The 14,564-nt window shown below is 44.1% G+C and overlaps 1 protein-coding gene across 1 annotated transcript in view; it reads left to right on the top strand.

Moving 5' to 3' along the window:
- Positions 1-14,564, top strand: part of MED13L (mediator complex subunit 13L) — a 202,749-nt gene that overhangs the window by 94,403 nt on the left and 93,782 nt on the right. The window contains exons 3-4 of the mRNA XM_068161794.1: positions 159-243; positions 6,286-6,369. Of these exons, the coding sequence (XP_068017895.1) occupies positions 159-243; positions 6,286-6,369 (169 nt within the window). The remainder of the gene's footprint in view (positions 1-158; positions 244-6,285; positions 6,370-14,564) is intronic.

The following is a 14,564-nucleotide window of genomic DNA, read 5'->3' as shown; positions in this document are numbered from 1 at the left end:
TTCAGCAAGTCAAGATTAAAGCTGCCTTGGCAGTATAGGTAATAGCTGAACTGATCTGAAACTTGCTACTGTTGAAAGTGGAAGCTGCTGGCGTTACACTTTGTGTAAATATTTGCACTTCCCCATTCTGAGCATGTTGACATTTTCTGTTTTTGTAGTGGTGGAAGAAGGACTGTGGGAGAATGGACTCTCCTATGAGTGTAGGACCCTGCTCTTCAAAGCAATTCACAACCTCCTGGAAAGGTAAGAAAAACCTCTACTGCACTCAAATATTTCATTTTGATATTTACATCACAGACCATTTGTATTATTATTGATCTTAAACCACAGTTTTCTATAAGCAGAACTTGAGTACAAGAAAGGTAGGGTAGAGGTGGGTCTCTTGAATCATTTTCTCTGGTAATGAATCCTAAAATGCTGTGCAGACTAATTAAATGCTCACAGGAAGAATAATGTCCATTAGGTGTTTCTGCTTGCATTTCTTCTTGGCAAGTGGCTTCAAAAGAAAAAAGAAAGTTTTCACTTCTTGAGCTGTTACAGCAAACAGACTTGCAGAGAATAATTGTGTCTGATCTCCAACCCCTCTGGTAAGGTTCAGTAGTATAGATCTAAAAAGATAACATTAAAAAGATCTTACCATTTATGTGCATGTTGAAATGTGACTACATGAGTGCACAACATTCAGGGTGAAAGAAGTTCAACAGTTCCTGGCTCTGACAGGCCTGATGTATCCTAGCATGGTGTGCTTTTGTCTTGACCATACCTACAATGTGCCTGCAAAGTTATTCACTCTCAGCTGACACACTGGCAGCTCTTTCTGTAGCTTTCCAGCTGTCAACTCTTAAGCTTCCTGAAGATCATCTTGCTTTTAGGCCTTCAGTGTATTACATTGCACCTTGGACTATTGCATTTTATTCTTCCTATTGTGCTGCCATTCCTCAGGTCATTATCAGCTCTGTATTATATTTCATGGAATCACAGAATGGCCTAAGTTGGAAGAGACCTTGGAGATATCTACTCCAGTGCCCCTGGACAGGGGGCAGGAATGCCTCTTGACTAGATTTGGTTACCCAGGGCCTCATCCAGCCTGGCCTTAAGCATCTCCACAACCTCTCCGGGCAACCCATTCCAGAGTCTCAGCACCCTTTGTACTGAAGAATTTCTTCCTAAACTCCAGTCTAAACCTACTCTCCCTCAGCTTCAAACCATTCCCCCTCGTCCTGTCTCTAGACACCCTTATGAAAAGTCCCTCTGCAGGCTCCCTTCAGGTATTGGAAGGCAGCTCTAAGGTCCTCCTGGAGTCTTCTCTTCTCCAGGCTGAACAACTCCAGCTCCCTCAGCCTATTCTCATAGCAGAGGTGCTCCAGCCCTTGCATCATCTTTGTGGCCCTTCTTGGTACTCACTGCAACAGTGCCATGTCCTTCTTATGCTGGCAACACCACAACTGGATGCAGTATTGGAGATGGAGGTCTCATCTCAGGGTTGTCATTAGGCTATTCCCAATTTTTCAGTCTTTATAATACTAACAGAAACAAATACAATGCACCTCTCCTGTATCTGTTTTGCAGAATTTAGCATAATTTTTTTATTGACAAATACTTTGATCTTGTCTCATTTGGTTTCCTGTTTGCTTTGGTGCAGATTTAGGAGTGATCAGGTTTGCATTCCTGAGGTCATTTCCATGAGTGTAGTAACTGTCCCCTCTCCTGTTAGCTGCCTGTCCTGGTCAGCTGGCTACCTATGTGCACATGTGTAGGTACAAGAACTGGTTGGTAGAGTTCCTTCAGTTTTATTAGGGGATTTCTATGTAGGTAATAGAGTGCTCAGAGTGAATAAAAATGTGAAAAGGAAATTCCCTGTCTGGAATGTTCTCTCCTTCTTTAGCAACTTTGCAGTGTAACAGGGAAAATCATTTGATGCATGTTTATTAAGCTGCAGTACCCAGCCAACCGACTTAACTGGGAGTCTGAGTAGATGTTTTTATTCATTGGACCTTTTCAAGCCTGTGAAGTAAATTTGTAATTATGGTTTGGCTTTTTTAAGTAACTTAATTGAAATCAGTTGGCAGTTAGCAGCCTCGTTCTGTCCAGCTGTGACCGATAAGTCTTCAGAGCTCTCTTGCTTTCAGCAGTAACCTTTGGAACACAGTTGATCAGCATGCAGGTGTTAGCTGACAGCCTCATTTCATGGCACTGGAGGCTGATCTGGCTGGTGCCACAGCCTTACCCTCTCACCCTTGGAGATGTGGGTCCCACAGCTCTCCTGCCAAGTGCCAACAGCAGCAGTTCTGGGTTGATGGGGCTAACAGTGTTGTGCTCTGGAACTGGGGAGCTGCTGTGGGGGCACACATTTGAGAACACCCTTGTTGTAGAAGTGTTCTCAGGAGTAGTTGCCAACATGACTTAGGATGATGGTTTACCAAGTATCTACCCAGTTAGCTGCCTCATTTCAACAGTATCGTAGCTGATGCAAGTTACACACTTTTGGGGGTGGTCTTTGTTCACCATACCAAATCTGAAGTTAACATGATGATTGTTGCATTTAAAGTCAGCAATACATCTATGGGCTTTGTTAAAAAGAAGTAACACTTTCATTTCAAAAGACTCCTTTTACCCTGTGTTTAGGGAAAGCTTGGGTAACAATAAAGAAGCCTTGCATTTCTTTTTGATCTTATCAGAAGGTGAGAGGGCTATGGGGACGATGAAGGAACTGGAACATCTGTCCTGTAAGCAAAGGCTGAGAGACCTGGGGCAGTTTAGTCAGGAAAAGAGAGAGGAACAAATACCTGAAGGGTGGGGGTCAGGAAGGTTCCAGTCTCTTTTCAGTGGTGTCCTGTGGTAGGATGAGGGTCAATGGACACAAACTGGAACAAACCCAGGAAGTCCCACCTCAGCATGAGGAGAAACCTCTTTCCTGTGAGGGTGCTGGAGCCCTGCAGCAGGCTGCCCAGAGAGGTTGTGGAGTCTCCTTCTCTGGAGACTTTCAAAGCCCACCTGCATGTGTTGTGTGGGGCCTGGCCATGGGGCTTGGATTTGATCTCCAGAAGGCCTTTCACCCTGCCCCCCCGCAGGGTTCTCTGCTTCTCTGACAGGGCTGTTGCCTGTGCCCGCACTTTGGTGGGCTGTTTGGGTTCTCTTGCTGTTAAGGACAGATTCTGGGCTCTCAGAACCCTCCATGTGCCACTAAGGTGTAATGGTCTCAGCAGGCTGCAGGTTGCCTTTTCTGAGCAGCCCCAGTGCTGGGTGACAGAGCTGGTGCAGGGCGTGCTGGCACCACAGGGCAGGAGGAGGCTGCAGCAGCCTGGTGCCACTCAGAACCGGTTCCGGCTGGGTCCAGCAGGCTCTCTCACAGCTCATCTGCCGCTAGCCAGAGCTGCCCACAGCAGCACGGCCCAGCCCTGGCCTGGGAAAGGAGGGCAGCTGACGGGCAGGGGGCATGGCAAAGGTGTTAGTTGTGGTGGGAAGCAGTGTGGGGAGGGTGACCCCACTCCCACCTCCAGCTGTTGCCTCACAAGGAGCTGGAGGGACCGAGTGGAACCTGCAGTGGAAACAGGGAAGCTGTGAGTAGGAAGAAGCAAGGTGAGCGTTCGGTTTGTGTTAACCCCGGGAAGGACAGGGGGGGAAGGTATTTGCACAGCTTCTTATTCTTGGGTTAGCTCAGGACCCAAATGTGTGATCAGAAGTTAATCAGCAGTGTAGAAAATGTTAGAGGATGTGAGGAAATAATACTCCAAATGTTGTGGTGCTATTTCCTAATCATTAGTGTGCCCTTGGTGGGCCATGGGGGTTTTCCATGGAGAATCAGAGGAGAGGTCAAGTGGCAGTGAAATGCTCCAGCAGCTGTAGTGCTGAGGGAGAAAATACCACTAGAGAAATGAGCCAAGGAGTCCAGAGTGCTCTATGTCCTTATTTCAGAAGATTAAATAACTGCCTGCAAGTGTATGCTCATTTGGGCTTTTATGACCAATTTTTTGTTAACCCAAGCCCATTGTTCCTGTTAAAGGCTACTCACCAGCTGAGTGCTAGTGCAGCAGCAGTAACTCCTTACTGTCACTTGAAATCCACGCTTCTGCAGTCGTGCGTCCCATTTCATGCAGGCTTATACCTTAAACCACCTCTGAATCAGCTCAGCAGGTGAAGGTTGGCTGATGGTTATTTTTTCAGTCCTAGTCTGCCCATGAAGACTTTTTTTCCTAGCAAAGTAGCATTGGATTGAAGCAGTTAAACCTGCTACCATGAGACATGCTGATGTGCCACTGAAGTGTGTGTGATGGGAAGAGTTTGTGACATTTTTTGCTGCTACAGATTATTTTCTTTGGTGATCTGATGTAAACTTCACAGGCTTCCTTTTGTTTGTATAAAGCACACTGACACTGACAGACTTTCTCTGATAGCAAATATTTCCTAGGGAAATGGTTGCTGAAACATACTTTTTTCCCCCCTATCAGCACGAGACACACTGTCTTTAGATCTCTGCTGGTTTAGCTTTCATATTCAGTTTAAGATACTGGTATATTCAACTGAGCTGGATTCTTTTTGCTTTGAGAAAGCACTGTTAGAATTTTCCTCGGCATAGCTTTAGCTGTACAACACCCTGCCAGGTTTCTACAGCAGAATTAGGAGCACAGTAGTATCTGTTGTTTGTCATCTATTTCCCTTAGGTCTTTTAGGTATGCTTTTGAAGTATAGATCTCACAGTTCTTTTAAACCTTGCAGAATGTACTTTCCCAGAAGGGTTCGTGTGATTTTGTTTTGGTTAATCTCTAGCAAATGCTATAGAAATAGACTATAGGAAAACTTGAAAGAATGGAGAAGTGTAGTAGTTCTATCTAAATCTGAGGCAGGGACCTGCTGGAATAGATCCAGAGGAGGGCCCCAAAGATGATCAGGGGGCTGGAGCACCACTCCTGTGAGGACAGGCTGAAAGAATTAGGCCTGTTCAGCATGGAGAAAGCTCTAAGGTCTCCCTGAAGCTGCATTTCAACATCTGAAGGGGATCTACAGGAAGGCTGGAGAGGGCCTGTTCAGAAGGGCCTGTGGGGATAGGAAAAGGGACAATGGTTTAAAAGTGGATCAGGGGAGATTTAGGTTGGACATCAGGAGGAAGTTCTTCCCAATGAGGGTGGTGAAATGCTGAAATAGGCTGCCCAGGGATGTAGTTGAGGCCCCATCCCTGGAGGCATTCAAAACTAGACTTGATGTGGCCCTGGACAGTCTGCTCTAGTTGGAGGTGTCCTTGCTGAGTGCAAGGGTTTGAACAGGATGTCTTTTGAGGGTCCCTTTTCCACCCAATGCAACCTGTGAATCTGTAAATAAAGATGACATGAAATGTGTAGGGAAAGCTTGGGTATTACTTGCACTTGGAACTAAACTGACCAGTTTCTCAGAGTTTTGGAGACCTAATATTCACCTTACTGGAAGCTACTCCTTCCTAACACATTTCTGTGTGTGACCCCTTGGGCATAGTGTTCAGCTACATGTTTAATGTATGAAGCATGCTGGCATATTGCTGGTGTGATTCATCTCTACAGGTGGACTTAGAAAGGCATGAAGCAGTCCTTAGCTTGTCAGTCTAAATTGGTTATTGATCACTTTGCATCCTTACTGCTATTTTTTTTGGTTTGGTTTGTTTTTTTGTTGTTGGCTTGTGGTTGTGTTTTTATTAAGACCCAGAACATAGAGTCTCTGTAAAGAACTTGTGCACCACACAGAGTGGGTAACTTACTGCTTGACACCTAGTGATGTGCAGTGAGGTTTTCTGAGAGGAAACAGTCATTATGGGAGTCTCAACACCTGAAATCATGCTGTGGATCAATGTGAAGGAAAAATGGTTCAATGTTGTATTTGCCTAATCCAATTTCCTGTCATTCATGGACTGTACTGTGCCATTTACATGCTGGAAATACAGAAATGCATATTGCGTGGCAGGAATTCAGAGAGAAGCATGGTGTAGTAAAGACTTGGGCTGATGAATTGTCTTTGTGCAGAAAAAATGGGATGAAAACAAGGAGTAGCATGGAGCAGAAAAGGTTGTGTCAGAGAGGAGGGGAAAGTGCATATGTGAAGATCAAGGGTGGCAGCGTCGTGAGGCTGGGCAGGAACTCTGTGACTTAGTGTGGGAAAACGGAAAGCAGCGAGGTTCCAGGGAAGCCAAAGGCTGCAAAGTTGATTCCAATATGATGGAAACTCAGCTGCTTACTCTTTTCAATTCACTGTCGTCCAAGACTGCTTTTAACTGCATCTTAAGACACAAGTAGTAATTGTTGCTGTAATTATTTTTCTTAGGTGCTTGATGGATAAAAACTTCGTAAGAATTGGCAAATGGTTCATCAGACCCTATGACAAGGATGAGAAGCCTGTTAACAAAAGGTAAGGTGATCTCTGTATCCAGCACTCTTCTGGCAGTGTTGTATGTTCCATGATGGGAATTTGATGCTGCATTTTGGTGGTAGTTTCCCCACTTCTTTTACCATGTAATAAATGCAAATGCAGATGCTGTTTGTTCAGGTCAGTAATACCCAGAAAGCAATTACAGCTTTTCAGGCCTTGTTATGATGCAAAGGTGAAGTTAGTTTAACTCCACAGAAATAGAACTTTTTTGTATGTATATTTTGAATAGCATCTGCCTGTTTCTCCCATTATACAACAGAATTGTAGTTATGACAAATGATTTGAATTTCTGGGCACTTAACCCCAAGCTGACATTTTAAAGCAGCATAATAAATCCTGGATGGGTTTAGTTATGTTCTCCAAAGATGCCAGCCGTGATACACAGCTTTCACTGATTAGGCAGCCTGACAAATCAGACCTGTATATCTGATTAATGTGCTTCCCTTGCAGCAGCAGAGCCATGGAAAAGGGCTAGCTCTCTCCACTGGCTCATTGCTATTTCCTCTCCTGGCTGTAAAGGTTACAATGTTCTCAGATCTTCTGGTACTTGCATTTATAGTCATCCGCTAAACAAGTTCTGTCAAAAATAATCTGAGTTAAGCTGAAACACAGATTTTCTAGCGGGAATCATTTTGACAGAACTGGGTTAGGAAGTGACTAAACATGCAGTTATGCTGGAAGATTGGAAGGTAATGAGCAAGTAGAGATGAAGTGGGGTGGCAACTTCTTCATCCAGCATGGCTACAGTCACAATAGTGTGTCTGATGGCAGCTGTAGGTACAGGTGAAGATAATTCTGTGGATCATCCACAGCTTCTCCTTCATCTCTGTCTCGCTGCACTCTTACAGCAGAAATGTCTTACCTCTGGTACAGTGTGATGCTACAAATGGTTGGCTTCCTCTGTAACAGATTGTGTTAACCAGGTACTTCCAAGCAGCAGTAGTTTTGAAGATAGAATGCAGTAATTGAACATGGATTTCACATTGCTCTAATGGCAGGCAGCCTTTGAAAGGTCTGGTTTTTTTTCCCCCTACTTTTCTCTGTCCTTGCTCTTTTCTCATGTCTTCTCTGCTGCTTTCCTGATCACACCAAGATCTAGTTTACTTTTCTGGAAGATTAATTCCCTAGAGAGACATAAGTAGTGGAGTCTTTTCCAGCTTCTGCAAAAGGGAGACAGCTACTGTCCACAAAAGCGAATTGTTTTATCAACTTCCCTGCAGCCTTTGTGCTCAGATTAACTGTATTTGTAAACCTCATGTTGTGTATTGTGGTGTTCCGGGTGTGTATCCATTCCAGAAGTGAAGCCATCTGATACTCTGTGGTGTCTGTCAGAAACAGCAGCAGCTCTGGTATGCCAGCTACTGTTACTGCAGAATTCTGGCAGATTAGTAGGTCCCGTGTCCTCTTTCCCTGGGCGTAACAGCAACTCACTTGTGCAGCAAGGGGCTGATACCTGTGTGAACACAGGTACAACATGCACACAACTGCCTGCTTTGAAACATGGCACAACAAATGAATTCCTGTTGAACTTCAACTGGATTTGAACTATTCCTGTGTATAAAGCTGACATTTTTAGAGCAGATCTTAGGGTTTGAAGAATCAAGAATTGTGGATTTGTTTCTTTCTCTTTTTTTTCCTGAAGTACTTGTCACTGCAGCTCCAATGGAATACAGTCTTTCAAAAGCATTTATTTAGTTTGATTTGAGGTAGATTTTATGTTGTTTCAGGCTGATAGTTTTTTCTGCTACAAATACATCATTGGAGTTGACTGATCTCACTGAAAGATGGTAGTGAAGACTGCTAAAGCTGACAGTAGAGTCAGCTGTGGACAGGAAGCAGCAAATAGGAGGAGACTTTGGGGACTGATTTGTCCAGACAATTTTTATTTGTCTTCCTCAGTGTGGCACAGAAATCTGTCTTTACAAAAAAAGTGATTTGTGTTAATTCCACATAAATTATTTGTGAAACCTTTGCTCTGAGCCACTTTTTGCTGTAGATAAAGCAATAAGGAGCAGCTGCAGGACGAAAAGGCCAGCTGAGAGCATTTAGGTGTTTTAGCACTGTGGGTAATGCCCTCATGACCAAACAAGTGGTGTTCTTAAAAGCAATAGCTAACCTCATGCTTGTGTGTAAAATGCTGGAAATAAACTGAGTGTATGTGCAGTGTGGGAACAGATACTCCCTGCTGCAAAAGTGGAACGATAAAGGTAGCTCTACACAGCTATGTACTCTCCTTGAACAGAGAACAACTGGACAGGTGTCATTCTGGCTAAGAAATACAAATGCCTCCCAAGTCTGCTGGCATCCTTCTACTGATGGCAGAGTTAATACTCTCACATTTCCAGCACCCTGAGTTACTGACATCATTTCAGGAAGGTACCCAAAAATCTTAGGCTGGGTGTGAATCAACAGGGAAGGAGGTTAACCTCCTGTGGTTGGCTTTCAAGGAGTGAATTCCTTCAGGGCCTGTGATTTTTGTGAATGGCATTAAAGGAGACGGGCAGGGAGAGCTGTGATTTATAGAATGAAGTCAGGGATGAAGTGGATCATGGCAGTGGCCATGACCTAGTTAGTCTTGGGATGTGGAAAGGAGGTCTGGGAACAATAGCTGACCTTGGAGGTGACAATGTGCGGGAGGAGATTTTTCTGGCCTTCTCGGGAGCAGCAGAGGGGGTTGAAGGCAGACCCCTGTGCTGCTGTCTTGCTTACAGCGTGGAACCAGATGCTTCTCACAGGAAATTTAGCACAAGAACTTGTGGGGTTTTCTTTCCCAGCTATCTTTAATATTATGTGCCACTTAATAAAAAAAAGTCCTTCCTGTTTTGTTGTCTGCTCTGCAGCAGTGGTGTCTAAAATAATGCTGCTGCTGGAAAATGGCAAACTTCTTTGTTTATCTACACAACTTTCTTAAGGACAGAGAGAGAGATGTGTGTTTGGAGTTTACAGGAGTGGTCTGATACAGGGCTTTGATAATGCCTGCCACTGTCTGGTGAGAATTCATCTTCACAGTCTGTTCAGAATCACTTTCCAAGTTTTGTACAGGGCTTTTTCTTGCTTTGTTAAACCTCATACATCTGACCTTGGCCCATTGATTCAGCCTGTCCAGATCCCTCTGCAGATCCTTCCTACCCCTGAGCTGATCAACACTCCCACTCATTTTGGGGTCATCTGCAATCTTCCAGAAGACACACTTGATTCTCTTGACCAGATTATTGATAAAGAGAACTGGTCCTAGCACTGAGCCCTGGAAAACACTACTTGTGACTGGCTACTGACTGGATTTAGCTCTAGTCCCCACTGCTTTTTGGGTCTGGCCATCCAGTTTTTCACCCAGCAAAGTGCACACCCGTTGAAGCCATGAGCAGCCAGTTTCTCCAGGAGGATGCTGTGGGAAACAGTGTCAAAGGCTTTAATAAAGTCCAGATAAACAACATCCACAGCCTTTCTCTCATCCTCTAGGTGGGTCACCTTGTCATAGAAGGAGATTAGGTTTGTCAGGGAGGGCCTGCCCTTCGTGAATCCCTGCTGTCTGGGCCTGATCATCTGGTTGCCCTGCACAGGCTGCATAATGGCACTCAAGATGCTCTGCCCCATGACGTTCCTCAGCACAGAGGTCAAACTGACAGGTCTGTAGTTTCCTGGGTCCTCCTTTCAGCTCTTCATGTAGATGAGCATCGAATTTGGCAATTTCCAGTCAGTTGGGACCTCCCCACTTAGCCAGGACTGCTGGGAAATGATGGGAAGTGGCTTGGTGAGCGCTTCCCCTGGCTCCCTCAGTACTCTCGGGCGTATGCCATCCAGTCCCAGAGGCTTGTGTATGTGCAGCGTTGCCAGCAAGCACCATCCTAAGGGAGGAAAATAACAAAAATCAGTCTGATTTGGTTTTAAATAATGTCTGCTTATTCCTGACTTGCCAAAATAAATGTCAGAAGAAACACTGAGTAGAAAGAAATAGTGCCTGTTTCTCAATCCTTCTTCCTACCCCTGTAAAAATAAGCTTTGCTGTTTCAACTGGAGAGGCTTCCTTCCCAGACAAATATTTTCCTGTTTTTGAGGTTTAAGTTCTGAAATGTTATGTTTATCTTTGCTGAGTTTCCTCTCAGCCTTCTGGTTTCAGTAAAACTGTAAACCAAGCTTGTGTGTTTTACCTGTGGTTGGCTGGGTTGTGGTGCTGTGTGCTAAAGCTGACTCAGTTCTTACCCACTCTCAAGGCCTGGGTAGGGCACCCGGTGGAATATGATCTGCATTCAGATGGCAGCAGAAGGAATAGATGGGAAGTGCAGATAATGAGTGTTTTCACAAGCCTTTTCCAGCAACAGCTGGTGTCATTGATATCTATATACTTAAATATGTTTTAAAGTAATTTAATGTAATTATATTCAAGTATATTAATCTAATACCATTAGTCAGTAGAATGTAGTCTCATGTTCTATAGACAGAAGACAATAAAACATTACCAACAGCCTGGGGTTACTTAAGGATGCTATTAAGATGGTTTGGGAAAATGCTATTCAAGCAGCACCATTTTAATTACTATTCTCTACTGTGGTGAGATGCTACTGGTAGTCTGAGGTTATTTTGTGTCATGTTCCAAGAATTTTCTGTGTAAAATTCTCAATTGAAACATGTTAGGGATACTGCTGGAAAAGAAAGCATTTTGGACTGGAGGTCTCAGTGTTCCTGTGCTGCTTTACCCAAGTAATAACAAAGCTATAAATTAAGGAGTGTTGTGTATTCAACTGTCTGATGTTTTTCATTTAGCAATCAAAACAATAAACCAGAGTTTTCTGGGAGATGCTAAGTGTCACAGCACCCAGTGTAAAACTGTCAGTGTCCCAGTTTGCAGTTACCTCTGCACAGCTCTCCGTCTGGTGTGTAGCTGCAGCTGCTTTCTGAGTGGCCATCAGCACGTGGAACAAGAGGCCAGAGTGGCATATCTGTAGCAGCTAGCAGTGAGGGTTGCTGTCTTTGTGACAGCTACCCAACCTTTTCAGCTGCTTTTTTTTTTTCTGGGATGAGAGCACTAAAAAAAGTGGCACACCAGCTCCACCCAATTGTCACGTTCCTTGATCCTTGCCAATGAGGAGCAAGACAGTTCTCGGAATCACAAGAAAACTCTCTATGTGGTGTCATTGGTGAGAGATCCTTGAGGTCCCTTCCAACCCTAACAACTCTGTCATTCTGTGTCACTGGAGCAGTGCTTCTGGCCTGCTGCACATACCCACTGCAGCTGGTTCAAATCATGCTGTATCTGACACAGCTGTTTACTGAATGTGTGGAGCTGAGCCAGGCAACTGAGGTGAAGCATCAGGGTTGTTAGAAGATGTGCTGTTGGCTGTTCAGCCCTGTGATAGTCTCTGGTTTATTGATAGACCTGAATTTGGAATTCCCTCTGTGCTGGTAAGCCTTTGTCTTGGTTATGGGTGCAGTGACATCTTTATCTGGGTGCAGCGTTATCTCAAAGCAGGACTGCTGCTCATGACATTTCTGTTGGTGTTTGTGCTGTGTGTTTTGGAGCACCTGGGTGTCTCTGGCAGCCACAATGTAAATTGTGGGTCCCTTGTTTCATACAGAAGCTCCAGAAGGTGGGCAGGCTGGTGTGATGCAGGAGGGTGCACAGCAGTGTTGGCAGAGGCTGGTAATCTGGCCTGGCAGAATCTTGTACAATGATGTTTCTAAGGTCTAGTTGCTTGGCTCTTAGTGAACTTCCAGCACAGAAGCAAGATACTACTGATCAACATCTACCAGTTTGAAATGGATTGTTAGCAGAATTCCTATCCCCTTTTGCCTTGAGAGAGAAAAATTCCATCTGGCCCACTGCCTTTAAAGGCAGATTGTCTTCCTGTGCTGTACCTGAGCCAGGAGATTAGTCAAGCTGCTGTCACAGTGTCGTGGAGCTTTCACAAGCTGATTTTGGTGGGGTGCCTGAGGCTTTGGATTGCCTTTTTCCTTCTGAAATACTCTGCCTATTTTCACCATGTGCTTCTAACTACCCTTTCCTTGGATGAGTTTGAGGAAGCCAGGACATATGGGTTATGTCTGTTGGGATGTATGTGTTTCCTTGTACAGCCAGTTTGGGTCATCTCTTTGACCATTTTGGGGGGCTGTAGTGGCACACATGTTTGTGGATTCCAGTTTCTCTCTGGAATGTTGAAGTTCAGGATCTTTTACTCATTCAATGAAAGTAAATGAAGATCTATATAAAGTTGCTCTTGCCATTCTCTGGATGTGTACAGCTTTCCCTTGTAGTTACTTGCTGGCAACATTTAGTCTGTGCAAATACTAAGGAATGCCTACATGTGCTCCAGTTACTTCTGTTATGTGATGTGATTGAGGCACTGCATTGCTGTTCACACTTGTATAACTTCTACAAAAGAGGGTTGGAATATTTGTGGCCTAAGGCTGCACAAATGGCAAGTAGTTAAGAAAATCAAAGTTGTGTGTTTCTGTTTTCTTTTGTGCCTTGGTTTTATTTGTGTAGTTTAAAAGTGACTTAGTGTCTTCATGAAGTGTTTTTGGATACACTGATGTCAGACACTTGAACTTCAATAATTGTATACGAAGCTTGGCTTAATCAGGACTGGGTGACCAATTAGTGAAGTCCCACTAATGTTTAAGCTCCTTTTCTCATTATACACTCACTATTGGCACTGTATATAAGGGATAAACTAAGTGCCCCTGATGTGCTGTTAATTAGATTTGTCAGGACTCCCAGTTGCACTGTCTGCCAAACACAAGTGTTGTCACTTACTGTATCAGTAATGAATTGACTTAAGGGCTTTTGGAGATATTTAGAGGGCCTTAGTTTTGAACACTTAAATCTGTTGCAGCCACAATTGTATTTACAGCTCTAGTTCCACTTACTGTAACTGTGAGAACCTCCACAAACAATTCCAACTTTCTGGAATTCCTGACAAATCAGACTGGATTCTTGTGCTTAAACTGGTTTAAAATCCCTGCAGCATGTGGTCTTGTGAGTTCTGCAAAAACAGTGGCAGTGTAGGATTTGTTTGCAGCCCAGTTCAGAAGTAAATACACTTCCCCATATTCCCAAATAAAATTGGTGCCTGAGGCCAAAAAAATTCTTCCATCTGTTTCCAAAAATAGGAGAGAGAACTTCCCTTGTAAGCAATTCCATTGAGTGACTTCAGTCAGCAATGATCCTTTGTCATTTGCTTTCTGACACGATTATACCTCCTTCAAATAACAACCTTGAAGTACAACTTACTTTCCAAACAGAATTATTTGGGTTATTTATTCTGAAAGTGTTTTCTGAGACTTATGTTCACTTAAAAATGTTTTGCTAGCCCTTGTTTTTGGAGGAGGTGAATGGAGTTGTGCTGCAGTGTGTTTGATTGTCTGGGGGTTTGGCCAGTGGGGAGCCATTCCATTCTTGGTTAATCTGTTTGCTAGCACACCTTCAAGCATTAACACCAGTTTTGCCATCGTGTTCACTTTCACTGATTGGAATAATGATTTCAGTCTCTCTTCTCTACTTTCCTTCCCCCTAGTCTTTCTTCCCCAGTCTTTTTTGTTCCTCCTAATCAGTTTTGGTTGCACTCACCTTTAGTGAGCTCCTTTAGCTGGAGCAGGCACTTTGCCAGCAGTGTCCAGTGCAGCTCTGTAGCAGTCAGCAGAACAACTTACTTTAAAACACTGTAAAGTGAAGTCACCTTTGTGCAATTCCACACTGCCCATTAGGCATCATGCAGTCAGGTTGCTTGTTTAGGAAATCATCAGGTCATGAGATAGCAATGGACTGTTCTGTGACTGAGAGATCCAAACAGTTATGGAAATGCTTGTTTTTAAAAGATAATTGGCTGGACTGGATGAGCTCTTGAGGTCCTTTCCCGCCCCTGACACACTGTGACTGTGTGATGAGCTTGCCTTTAGTATTACTTGACTGATAGATTAGAAGATGGCAAGCCTGAATGAACACGTGGTGTGTAATCTAGATGAGGCTGTGCAAACCAATTCTGCTGTGTAGGTGTAGCAATAGAAACACACCTACGTTCTTCCTGTCCACAATGACCCAGGGAGCTGTAGGCCATCCTTGCCGTGACGTGGACGTAGCAGAGGACCGCTCTGCTGATGCACAGTAATTACAGCCTGGGTACAGTTTACAATGCATCATCATTAATGAACTCAGTTAGCTTCAATTGGCTTGGCAGCTG

The sequence above is a fragment of the Melanerpes formicivorus genome, unplaced genomic scaffold (assembly GCF_026170545.1).
Source record: "Melanerpes formicivorus ecotype bairdi unplaced genomic scaffold, bMelFor1.0.p_v2 SCAF_60, whole genome shotgun sequence".
NCBI classification, from domain to species: Eukaryota; Metazoa; Chordata; class Aves; order Piciformes; family Picidae; genus Melanerpes; species Melanerpes formicivorus.
The sequence above is the reverse complement of the archived record's forward strand: the minus strand, read 5'-3'. Positions and strand labels throughout refer to the sequence as shown.